Below are 13523 nucleotides of genomic sequence, written 5' to 3'. Positions count from 1 at the left end.
TTTTTCCGTTCTTTAAGTCTTTGCACTGATTTCTGATAAGGGATTCGGTCCCTACTATTCTCGTGGAAGCATACATTCTAACACAAGAGGTATGAAGTGCTTCAGGCTCAACTAACTTTTCCTTTGGAGTTAGGAAATATTATTCCTCCATGTTCCGGTGATAAACTTCAAGGTCAAGTGGATGCGATCAAAGAGGACAGTGAGGTGATGAGGAGGGTGATGGGGAGTAGTTATATTTATTATCTAAACATTTCAAATTTTGTACTGATAGTTTGTATACTTTTTAAATTATTTGATTGTATTTTAGTTTAATTTGAAATAGTGTAACGTAAATATAAAAAATATCGTGTTGACAACTCTTGGAGCTAATTTGATTGAAATATACAGGTAGGCTAAATAAAATAGCAGCAATTTGCTGCCAATTTTGTTGCAGAAAATCGACCACCAAAGGTCGAAAATTCTTAAAATAAAAAATAATTGGTTTTGACAAATACTGACTTTTAGAGTTGGAATTTTAAAATAATAATAAAGAAATATTAATTAATACCAACCACTAGAAGTCGGAATTGCAAAAAATAAAAAAATTATAATTTATATTATCGATCTCTAGAAGTCGGAAGTTCAAAAATAAAATAAAAATAGTAATAATTATTAGTAGTGACATTCATTCAATCAATATTTTATCATCGGAAGACTTAACTCATCAAGAAAAATAACTCAACATGATAATCAAATAGATAACTTATGAAATAAGGTCAAAGACCAACAATCTATCTAATCCAATCAACAAAACTAGTATGAATGAAACTAGCCAAAAGACAATATTTAATCAACAATCTAGTCTATGAAGCCTCTATCAACTGTCTAAGTGGTGCCAATGACAGGTTCATGACTACCTTAATCAGAATAAAAGCAAAAGTCTAAACTCTAAAGCTAAATAATAAAATAGTGGCATCCTCCGAAAGCAGGAAGGACTCACCAATCAGCTGAAATGTGGAAAAGATCTTCAACGGTACGCCTCTTGGTGATCACTAATACATGTCCCTGCATCATTAAAGGATGCAGACCCAAATGAACGTCAGTATATGGAATGTACGAGTATGTAATATGACAAAGTAAAACATGCGTAAGATAGAATAACATCAACTCAAGTAACTCAATCAAGAGTAAGGAACTCAATCAGGATGTCATAAGTCTAAAGCAAAAGTAAGATTTAGACAGAAACCAATCATATACAATCCAATCCAATCCAATTAGAGTAGTATCAAGACCTATATGAGAGTTTTTCTTATCCGACAACAATCACTTATGAGTCAGTGATCGTACAACAAGCTCGTTGTTATTGCCACAGCCGTCCATTTCTTTGCCAGGATAAAGGACGAATCAACCAATCATGGATCTAACAATCAATTAAGTCCTATCTTGTCAAGACAATAAAATAGGAAAACATCTAACGTTAACGATTCAATCCTCTCCTATGTTTGGCTGCGTAGTTATTGAGTTTGAATTATTACTTACTCTTACCTAACTCGGTGCTCGATATTCCTCCCAAGACTCAATGCTTATAAGACAATCAATCCCAATCAATAAGTCTCATATGGACTCTTATCAGTTCATCACTTTTATCAAATCAATCCTTTAAACCAATCAATTATCCAATTGTTCCCAATCATTTATTTAAGAGTAATTAGGACATTTATTTATGATAACATTTAGTTGAAACCATTCAATTGGGTTCAATGATGAAGATATAAAGGACTATCAAGTTTCATCAATACTATCATCATGGTCACATCCCAATCACAATAATGCATTCATAAGTTCAAGGCTCTAGACTTAATCCTTAGGCATATAGATCCAATATTAATCAAAATACTATTAGGTTTATGAAATAAGTAGTTTAACTCATTTGTTCAAGAAACAAGTTCGTTGAAAACATCAATTACGCAATATTATGTAAAATATGTTAAATTGAAGGAAATTCTCAAGAAACACAATTATGGGGACACAATTCATTTACAAATCAACCTATCACAATCAGGGGCACATGAAAGAACAAGGTTCATGTTTTAGTTTAGCCTTACATACCTGGAACGACTATTATCTACTCAAGAATTGAAGACCTCACTTGAAATTCAAGAACCCTAGTCCTTTTTCCTCTCCTTAGCCCTAGTTTATTTTGTTAGTTTAGCGTAAATGATAGAAGAAATAAGCTTAGACTAGTTATGGGGTCAAAAATGACCTCAATACGTCGTGGGTTAAGTATAGAAGGGTTGAGGGAAAGATCGGAGTGCCTCTTACTAAAAAAAATGATCAATAGATTTTTACACATAAATCACATTCGTGGAAAGTGTTTTATTCACAAAGCGTAAATCGCATTAGACGCATGCGTTTTATGGCTTATTTTCATGAAAAAGATTTTTGGCCCTATTTCGAGAGAAATTAGACTATGGGGGAGAAAGTCCGCGATGAGGATTAGTCGCGCACTTCTCTGAAATTGAAATTTGCCCAGAAAAATTATCTTGTAATCTGATTGGCCTAAAATTCAATCGAGACCATTTTCCCACATGATTTTTTTCCATGATCGATATTTCGTCCTCGTAGTGACCAAAAAAGTTATGAATGATACGTTATACGAGCGCGTTATCCTCTAGGGGTATTTTGATAATTTTTGGGGTATAACAATTTTTTGATCAAGGAGTTGAAAATTAATATATGTAAATAAATACATAAAATTTACCTTATATATGCAGTGCAATTTTTTGCCTAGGCTGTTCGAGTGAATCCCCTCCCGTCCCCTAAATCCGCCCCTGAGTAGACACAAGCTGCATGGCATAATACCAATCAGTTCACGTTTATCTCACGTAAATTATCATGTAGAACACGTATGTGTACTTATTCAATTTTATATAAATTTAAACACTTACTTTTATACATTCAAAATTTAAAAATATAAATGTTAACTAGGATCAAATTAAAATATACATTTATATACTATGCATTAGGGCTGGGCATAAAATACCGAAAACCAAATTACCGAACCGAACCGGCTATTTTGGTATTTCGATATTCGATAATTCAGTTCGGTATTCGGTACTGAAATATAAAATTCGATATTTTGGTTTTGGTATTCGATATTTCGGTTTCGATATTCGGGAAATACCGAATACCAAATTTTTTTTTTTTTTTTTTTTTATTATTATTATTAATACAAAAAAACTGGAAAAAAAAGAAGAAAAATTATCAAAAAAAGAAGAGTTTAGTAAGAGGAAACTATCTCATTTTTTCATTTTCCTTACCATTTTCATTTCAACTTTTCCACGTTTATAGCATACTAAATGCACACTTTCAAACACGTACATTATGGATCACTGCTAAAATTTAAATTCATGTACATGTAAAAATTATAAATTCTAATTTCAAATTTATGCAATTGGTTAAGAATTCTAATTTCACTTGCATGATTCACCACGTCAGTTATCTACATAAACTGTTTGGTAGTTACATTAAAAACGAAATATTCCAACTCTTTCATATCTTTGCAAGAATTAATTAATAATTAGTGCAGTGATAGTTTTTGGATAATTCAAAGAAAAATATATGTATAAAAATTATGTGTGATACATTAGAGATTTTTATTTTCACTCTTTTTCATCATTTTTATTATATTATAATATTGTTTTATTTTGTATCTATTCATAAATTATTTTCTCTTTGTTTACGATGTATCATTTCTCCTCCGTAGAATGTGGCTTCAGTGCAATTTCGATTTCGATATTCGGTAAGTTAAAATGCATTTATTACTTAATTATGGTGTAGTAATAAAAATGTAAGTTAAGATATGTATTCTTTAGGTTAATGTAAATATTAAATGCGGATAAATTTTTATTGTACATTAACTATTAAAAAAATATGGTATTACTGAATACCGTATCGAATCGAAGTTTGATTTACCGATTATCGAATCGAAATTTGAAAATTCGGTATTCGATATATACTTTGAATTATCGAATTACCGAGTCTAAATTTTAAAAATATCGAACCGAATACCGTATGTCCAGCCCTACTAGGTATAGTCTAAGTCTATCTATCTATCTGATAGTCTATCAAACAGCCCCGCATAGTTGGACGTCGTATCAAACAGCCCCGCATAGTTGGACGGAAGGTCCAATAGTTTTTCTAATTCTATTTGTTTTATCTACCAATTAGTGGTAATTTATTTATATCCCCCTTTAAATTTGGGTCAGCATCGAATTGTCAATTGTTACTAATAATACTGCATTTATCAACTTTATTTATTCACTTTATTTATTTATTTATTGATATATTTATTTTATAGTAATAATTCTTTATCCAGGTGATCTGGGTCTCCGTTGTTTGGAAAAAACGATCCCCTGAGAGAGCTCAAACAGTGGATCTGACGCAAACCCACTTGGATTTTCTTGTTTACAGCCCTCAGATCTCTTCCAAAAATCGATTCTTTGTGTATTCTAATCGATTGATTTTCCTCTTTTTCCAAGTTTTCTCTGCAATCCAACAGTACTTGGGTTGTTAAAAAGGAGTCTTTAAGGTGGGAAGACACAATTAACAATGGGGTCGAAGAAGAAATTAACATCCCAGAAAAGTTTATTAACATCCCAGAAAAGTTTTCGTTCTGCTTCTCCAGTTAAAGAGATGTCAATTTCAGGCAAGTTTTTGGTTTTGGGTTCTCTTTATTTTAGTTTTTCTTGATAACTAGGGAAGAGAAAAAGGAAAAGATAGACTTGTTAATGGATTAGGTTGTGTTTTTGTGTACTGGGTATGTATTAATACTTGTTAGAAATAAATAAAGGAAGCGTCTTTGTTAAATTGATGACTGTATCTGCTGGATGAAGGTGTAAATCTGAGTCTGTTATGTTGAATTAATGAAGAATTGTGTTTTGTTGGATTGGGTGGGTGTGGGGTGTGGGGTCAAAATTTATGTTACTGCAATTTCTCCTGATGTGAGATGTGCAGCTATTTCTCATAATTGTTTGTAGTAAGCATTGTCTTGTTTTTATGGCGAATCTTGGAAAACTTAATGTTGATGAATCTAGATACATGGAGTCCAAAAGTGAGGAAAATTCTTAAGTAAGAAAAGAGATTGTAATGGGTCAATTTTAGTACAGCGTTATTGTCGCTCAACAAGGTATGAAGTTTTTGGGATATAGCAATGTGTTTTTGGATCATTCCTCTGCACTTGGAGTCAGGATACCTTGTTAATTTAAGTTGTTTGTATGAATTCGGCATCTATCGTTGTGTTATTTGTTTTGTTTATGTGGTATCGAAACATGAATGTTGTACCAATTATGCACCTTGGTTGATGTGTCCTTCAAGGGATGAGAGCATTCCTTTATATATGTTGATTTAGGCAGTTGTCTGTTTTAATCCTTCCAGTCACAGTAGAGAGTATAATGTAAGAGTAAGAAACAGTCATGGATCTGCAGATTTTATTGCATTTTGAATGGAAGTAATGTTTGTTGTTTGGCTGTAACATCACAAAGGTGACACTAATCAGGAGAAGTATCAGTCTCTGGCGGAGGAAACTTTGGCCATTCATGTCCTACTTTATGTACCCTAGTTTTTGTGATCATATGCAAAATCTATGGAAGATTTCGTGGTTTCCCTAGACCCTATGTACTCAGCTAGTGAACTCCTACTGGAAGCCCCATACAATTTCATTAGATTCTTAAGGTCATCTCTTCAGCTTCTTTTCAGAGAACAGACAATTGTCTATAATTGTGGTCTCATTTGCATTTAAATGTAAGATGAAGTATCTCAAACTAGTACCATTTAGTAGGTTCTCATCTGGACTAGATTAGTTTTAGCTTCATCCTAGTTTTCTTGTTTGGTTAAAGATGATCTACATCATTTGGAGATTTCAGTGTCCGTAGTCATTTTTAACATAGCTTAATGTTAAACTAGATAATACTCGATTTTAGTTTGATTACATGGAGTAAAATATACAACATAGAATGATAAATGGCTGAGATTAAAGTCAGTGGAACATACTTCATACACTGAAGTGACTGAACGACATCTGCACTGATTTAAAGCTGAATGAAGTCTGATTGAAGCAAATTATTTAGCCAATATGCTAAATTCCCTGTAAATCCTGTTTAGTTTTGTGCCAGATTTGCCATGAAGGAACAATCCAGACATCAGCGGAGTTAGTTATGGATTCAAAAAGCTAGGATTGCACTTTGCTGTAATATGCAGAGTTTATATCCATGTTTTTTGTTTATATCCCTTACATCTGCTTGTTACTTTCTATTGCATACTATTGGGTGAAGATGAAATGTTTAAGGCCTTTGAAGTTTGTGATTTTCTCAATATTTACTTCCTATTTTTCGGTAGTTGTTTTCTTTTTTTTATTTAAGCCCCAATCTGTTCGAGTGAGGTTTTTCTTATCCACAACAGCCCATATTTATTTCATTTCTCAGTAGAGCAGAAAATGAGACTTTAGTTTTAATAATATCATTTAACATATGGCGAATTGATGGTTGATAAACATAAACTGGAAATCACGTGATGCATTGTGCGCTTCTTCTTATAAAGACGTGAGATTTGGAATGTCTTTTTGATTCTGAAGACATGGAAAGACAACTAAATGCATGTGAGAAGGAGAGAAAATTTATAGAAATCGAAACATTCATGTTCTTGAACTATGATAGATCAAATTTCTCAGAAAGTAACACTTACCTTTTCTCAACAAAAAGAACTCAGATAGTAGCTTTATTAGGAACTGCTTTTGTTGCAAAATTTAGAAGGTATTATCCTTGTTTCCTGTAAGTGATCTGTTCAGTAGGCGTGTGGTCCTTGGTTCACTTGTTTTCATTACATTAACTTTGTAAAGATGCTTACTAATTTCACTATAAAAGGCTTATATCTCCAACATAATCGGGGAGGATATCAATAGAAGCAATCTATCACATGATACCTGAAATTTACATCCTGAGGTGTAGTTTTCTGTTTATCATTAATTTAGCAGCATAAAATCTTACTGTATCCCTTCTGTTAAGGATCTTTTAGATTGTAACTTCTAGAGATATAAGAAGAAAAAAAGTAACTTGTAGAGATAACTAAAAGAAAATAAAATCGTTGAGGCATCATTATCTCACTTAATATTTGGAAGCTTATGTTATACCTCTGGTATCATGGTTTGGATGATTATAAAAAAAAAAAAAACACTTCAGTTAACTGAATGAGAAATTCAATTCTTTTCTGGAAAATGATTGTAGAGTTATCAATGAGAAACTTTTATAGGAACTTTCAATTGACAGTGTTAAAAATAAGGACACGAAAACGCAAAAGCTCTAATGGATATGATCGAATAAAATAGATAATAAAGTAATAAGCATGTCTCCTGATCGATTTGGTTGACCAAAAAGAAACAATCGACCCATCAAAGAAGAAAAGCTAAAAATACAACAACAATAACCCAGTGAAATCCCACAACGTGGGGTCTGGGGAGGGTAAAGTGTATGCAAACCTTACTCCTACCAAGGTAAGACGGTTGTTTCCGAAAGACCCTCGGCTCAATGAAAGCATAAAAATAGGTCAGATAAGGCTAAGAAGTTCTAAGCGATATGGAAAAGAAAATAACGAAAGCGACACAAATAAAATAGAGTAATCAAAGTGCAGAAAGTAATAGATAAGAGACAAATATTTTATCTATGTGGCATATTGTAGGAAGGAGAACGTGTTCGCAGTTCGCATATAATTATTTACATGTTAGAAGAATGTTTATTGGTGATGCTCATCTAAGTCATTCGGACTCTTCACTTTCAGTGCCACACCCGTGTCAACACGACATGAGTGTGGGCCAGTGTTTTGAACGGCAAAAGGCGACAAGGATCTACCTCGCCTCTCGCCACAGGGTGAGGCACTTAACTTTTTGTAGTGTAATGCCAATTAATACCAAAACATCAAAATATTTAATTGCATATATAAATAATCAAAATCTCAATATCAATAGCATATTAGCAAATATTTCAATTCAAAAACTAAAAATAGATACTACATACTAAAAGTCTAGAACTTGAATGAGAAAAAGCAGAACAAAAGTCAAAATAGTGAAAGAAAAAAATAGAGGTAGAAGTAACTCTGAAGTCCGAAGAAGAAGGAAAAAGAAACAAAGGAAGTAGAAATTTGAAGAAGAAAAGAAGAAATACGTATTGGTTGGATTTTGGAGTCGCCAGAAAAGTCTGGCTGGTCGCCGGAGAGGTCTAGTCGACTCGACTAGTTGGAGTCGCAGTCGCAATCTAAGAATGCAACAGTGCAAATTTGAAAAGAAAACCCTAAAATTACCTTTTAACTTTTAAAATCCTAATTTGGTCGCCTTTTTTTAAGAAAATACAAAAGGCGATGCCTTTCTCGCCATGGCATCGCCTTTTGAAGATCGCCTAGCCACAAAGCTAATAGGTGATGAAGGTTCGCCTTGCCTCGCCATTGGTGACGAGGCGATCGCCTTTCACAACACTGGTGTGGGGTATGTACTGGATTTGGTCAAACCTATTTTGGATACTTTGACCAAAATCAACCCAAAAAATTCGGGACAGATAGAATGATTCATATACTGAAAGCAAAACCTAAGTTGAAATTGAAGAAATGGAGTACCTTGCATATAGAAATTTCCATTTCAGTCCTTTTCCTTGTATCACCTTCTGAGATTCTCTCTTGATCAATATTTTTTCACATAATACCTTGTAAGTTTTCCACTTAATGTCTCATAATTTAGACATATAACTTTATTTTTATTTATTTGAATTATTTTTAGCCAAATCCCCGTACCTGTATATGTATCCCCGAATCTTAAAATTTAGATCATGAAGGATCCGACCTCTAGATCCACATCCATATCAGATACCTATGCAAACTTAGATTCTCACTGTCTAGGCAGATTTGAAAAGAGAAGAAAGTAAGGGACAAGATGTCAAAAAATTAGGGGACAGTCTATATTCTTAACACGGACTGAGTTAATTGTTATTGCCTTGCAGATCCTAGTACGAAGCATCAAAAGGATTTAGAAAATTTGAATCTGTTGACACAGCCTTTCAGAACACTCAAGCTTTTCAGTATGGCGATGATGCAGTATCTCAGGAAGTCGATAGCATATCTTTTGTCGCATCGATGGTGTATGCTTTTCAGTACAATTGCTATCCTTGCCTTAATACTGCTTGTGACAACCGATGGTCCTCATGTAAAGGTATGCTTCATCAATTTCAGATGCTTTTGCAGTGGAGAAAGATGATTACTTGTACCATCATCAGAATATATGCCTTGCACGGTAACACCCAAGGGTGGTGCTTGTGGTCAATGAAGTGGAACATGCCCAGAAAGACCAAGGTTTAAATCCCAAAAAAGACTGAAAAAACTAGGCAATTTTTCTCATTTGTCTAAGCCTTGGTTGACAAAGTTATCTGATATATGTTGTGGTGGGGGGTAATATGTACTTGATGCAGTAGTTGAGGTGTGTGCAAGTTGGCTCGGATTCCGCCGTTATCTATAGACACACACATACACATGCCTACCAAAGTGAACTGTTTATTTGGATCTTTTTGACAATTTTCGATTATTTTGTTGAGGAGTTAGAAAATGTCAAATATCTATTTTCCTGTGCTTGTATGATATATCTGATGCCGAAAGGAATGGGATGGATATAGAAGATTGATATAGCCACCCAACTAGTTTTGAAGAGGCATGTTTGGTTGTTTTGTGGTATCTATTATGTTGTATTTAAACTCAGTCCTGTCAGTGCTAATAGAACATTTCTGTTTCAATGCAGCATGTTGAGGAGGTTCTTAAATATCTCCAGTTTGGATTATGGTGGGTAGCTCTTGGTGTTGCGTCTTCTATTGGCCTTGGTAAGCAGCATTCACTATTAGATTTTTTAGCTTCTTATGTTTAATTACTTCTATATTGGAGGGAGAGTTATCTACTCAAGTCTCCATAAAAAGAACTTGCTGATAGTAATGGGGATTTAACTTGCTTCTTTCTAGCTTTTCCATAAAAAACTTTGATACTCTATTTCGTTGCCATGTTGCAGGGTCTGGTTTGCACACTTTTGTCCTTTATCTGGGCCCTCATATTGCTTTATTTACGATAAAAGCAATTAAGTGTGGGCGAGTTGACCTCAAAATGGCTCCCTATGATACAATACAATTTCAAAGAACTCCTTTATGGCTTCGAAAAGATTGTTCAGAGTTTGGCCCCCCTGTATTTTCATCTTCACATGGCACTAGTGTTCCTCTTAGTAGCATACTGCCCCAAGTGCAGTTAGAGGCTGTTTTATGGGGCCTTGGAACCGCACTTGGAGAGCTTCCCCCATATTTTATTTCAAGAGCAGGTTCGTCTACACTATCTTTTGTCTATAAACCTACATCTGTATTGGGTAGATAGTTCAATACCTGCAGCACAAACCTATTTTGAAGCTACTGGTCTTGGTATATTAGGCGGTTATTCAACCTTTCAGGGTGTTTAAAGATACTTGTAATTTGGAAAGTTCTCCCCTTTTTTTAATCAAAAATCAAATTATTTGTGATATGAGATTTGATTATCTTTTTTGAGTTTTAAATGTGTGCCTTACGGGACTTGATTTGTCGTCTAGGCCTTCAATCTTATAGAAGAGTGGTAGGAATTTGATTTTCCTCAATTAGTCAATCAGATGTGCTTTGGGAGCCTACATGTGCATAACTTTTACTTATTTTAGTAGTTATTTTTCAATTTTTGGTATATCAAGACATAATTGGGGGACTTTTCACTCTACATGTTCTCAATCTTGTCAGATGCAAAAGAACATTTTGAAGCTTCTAATCTTTAGGTTTCGTTTTGCTAATGTATTTCCATACCTTTATGCAGCAAGCCTCTCAGGTAGTAAAGTGGAAGCAATGGAAGAACTAGATGCATCTTCTGAAAATAGTGGATTCATAGCTACTCGTCTTACTCAAATGAAGCGCTGGTTTTTTTCCCATGCACAATGTTTGAACTTCTTCACAATTCTAATACTTGCTTCGGTTAGTCCAAATCTACATTTAAATCTATCTTCTACTCATCCAGAGAATCATGCATGGAGGATAAACTTGATTTGATGACCTTAGTTTTGTATGCAGATATTATGTTCCTAAAGCTATACACTAGAGCATTACCCACCCCCCAATCCCAAAATGAAGTTGATTTTTGTTGACTGTAGAAAAACAGATTTGGTTTTCAGTACATAATTATGGTTTTAATTTGATTATGTCTCGTCAAGCCACTGAACCTCCCATAACTACAGACAGCTGTAGTCAAGGTGGAGACCAGAACATCGGCAGGCTAGAGAAAAATTGGCTTTTGGGGATGTTTGTCAGTTGGGAAGATTTGGAGCAAAAATAATTTTGACCTGACAGTAATCGTCGAACGAATGTGTTGGTCCAGCAACTTTGACAATTGTGTCATACAGCATCTTTTTGAAGGAATTTTGTGTGGATTTCAAAAATGCATTGTGATTATTCAAAACATGGGAAGATCCCAACAATTGTAGTATAATCTCCAAAAAAATATCAAAACTGGGACATACAGGACAAGATATTTCCAATTTTCTCTTCTCTTTTCCTTTTTCTGTAGTTTTGGATTTAGCTGCGTATGGTGGTATCTTACAGTTAACATGCAGATATATCTTCTTGAATAGTATAGACTGTTCTAATGCAAGTGCTTTTTGTAGGTTCCAAATCCTCTATTTGATCTTGCGGGCATAATGTGTGGACAATTTGGGATCCCATTTTGGAAGTTCTTTTTTGCAACTTTGATTGGAAAGGCTATCATTAAAACTCACATACAGGTCTGTCAACTCTAATGTACTACATTCATGAGTTTCCACCACTTAGTTGCAGTTCCAATTTAGTTTAGTTTTGGCGTCATGTAAGATCTTTTCATTTGCTTTCTCAGCCACCTTTTTCAGACTGGCCAATTTATTTAACATTTTGATTCTGATAGAGATGTGTTATTTGACTATCCTCCTGCAGACCGTGTTTATAATTTCTGTTTGCAACAATCAACTTCTTTATTGGGTGGAAACCAAGTTGATTCGGATGCTTAGCTTTATACCTGGTCTTGAAACCATGTTACCCAAAATCATTACCAAGCTCCATTCCATGAAAGACAAGTATATGGCTATCAAAACTCCCTCGACTTCAAATATAAAGGTATAATTCATCTATTTCTTACTTAAATGATTAAATCCCTTTTTGCTGATTCATTAGTTTATTGTTGTTCATCTTAATTTAAAACTCATAATCTTTGTCAGATGAACAAATGGGATTTCTCATTTGCTTCAGTTTGGAACGGCGTGGTTACAATCATGCTACTGAACTTTTTCGTTAAGATTGTAAATGCTACTGCACAACAGTATTTAAAAAGACAGCAAGAAGAGGAATTGGCTGGTCTGAAGAACAAATCATCTTGAGGGCAATCAGATAATAACCCTTTTCATTCCCATAGATTTGTTTTTCCAGTCAAGCTTTTTCTTTTTCGCTATCTTCCTTTGTCAAATGATCAGAAATAGGTTTTACAAAATGATTGGTGACTACGATGGAAGCTACTTGGAGACTCGACACCAGCAAGTCCATTTCACAAACTTTGTACAAAAGAACAGTAGTCCCACAAGTTCATTGACTACGTAACTTTAAGAGAAACATTATTTAGGGGTGCCAATTAAGTGCCATTGTTGACAATATTGGAGATCAGAGAAACTGGAAACTCATTATTGGGCAGATGCTTAGAAAGTGAAGATACCATTTTCTGCATTTATAAACAGGCCTGTGTTTCAAGTATAGCAATTATCACTGCTCTGGTCTACATTCTTTTTTCTTTCCTTGTTAGTTCATCGATTCGTACAAGTTATGCTTGGCATGGACGAAAGATTGTATTGTACCGTGTGCTGGAATCTTTTTATGTATCATCAGTGCTTTGATGTTCCGCTCTCTGATATCCTGTTTGCACTAAACATCTTTTCTAGTATCATCTCGTTGATTGGCATTCTGATCGTGGTCATTCATAGATAGTCGGGCACTTTTTATAAGGGTTCTTGATAGTCACAGCCCTCGGATAGAAAAGTTCCTTCACTTTTGTTACAGTTGTCTTCGTCACATGTTTGAGTCGTGAAATTGGCATTGATACTTGTATTATGGTAGGAACATCTCGTTCCTTTGGGGTAACTATATATATAAGGAAAAATTACTTGATTGAGTGCTTTTTAAAAATTAATTACTGATTTTAGCGATATTTTTTATTTATTACCATTTATAGCAATATTATGATAAATCTACACTTGTATCAAAAGTGAATTATGCACACAATATAAATGTATTATAAGTGTTTTAAAATATATATTATGTTTGTGTAGTAAGAAACTAACATAATGTATTATAAGTCTATTAAAATATGTGATAAATGTATTATCCATCTATAAAACTTGTATTATATATGTTTTATAAGTAGTTCTCTGCAATATGTATTAAAATTGTATT

General features: G+C 33.9%; 1 protein-coding gene across 1 annotated transcript; it reads left to right on the top strand.

The window, feature by feature from the left end:
• The first annotated feature begins 4321 nt into the window (after positions 1–4321).
• Positions 4322–12982, top strand: LOC129882995 (vacuole membrane protein KMS1). Its single transcript, XM_055957527.1, has 8 exons — positions 4322–4687; positions 9018–9226; positions 9806–9884; positions 10067–10366; positions 10879–11033; positions 11720–11836; positions 12021–12200; positions 12302–12982. Exons 1-8 carry the CDS (start codon positions 4591–4593, stop codon positions 12458–12460), a joined length of 1296 nt encoding a protein of 431 aa, XP_055813502.1. The 5' UTR covers positions 4322–4590; the 3' UTR covers positions 12461–12982.
• The last annotated feature ends 541 nt before the right edge of the window (positions 12983–13523 follow it).

This window comes from Solanum dulcamara, chromosome 3 (assembly GCF_947179165.1).
Source record: "Solanum dulcamara chromosome 3, daSolDulc1.2, whole genome shotgun sequence".
NCBI classification, from domain to species: domain Eukaryota; kingdom Viridiplantae; phylum Streptophyta; class Magnoliopsida; order Solanales; family Solanaceae; genus Solanum; species Solanum dulcamara.
This window is presented reverse-complemented; position numbering and strand designations above follow the sequence as displayed.

Bases quoted from the DNA above. Each gene is read 5' to 3' on its own strand.
- LOC129882995 (XM_055957527.1), top strand. From the start codon at position 4,591: ATGGGGTCGAAGAAGAAATTAACATCCCAGAAAAGTTTATTAACATCC. The intron at 4,688-9,017 runs GCAAGTTTTTGG...ATTGCCTTGCAG, and splicing joins TAAAGAGATGTCAATTTCAG to ATCCTAGTACGAAGCATCAA. The intron at 10,367-10,878 runs GTTCGTCTACAC...ACCTTTATGCAG, and splicing joins ATATTTTATTTCAAGAGCAG to CAAGCCTCTCAGGTAGTAAA.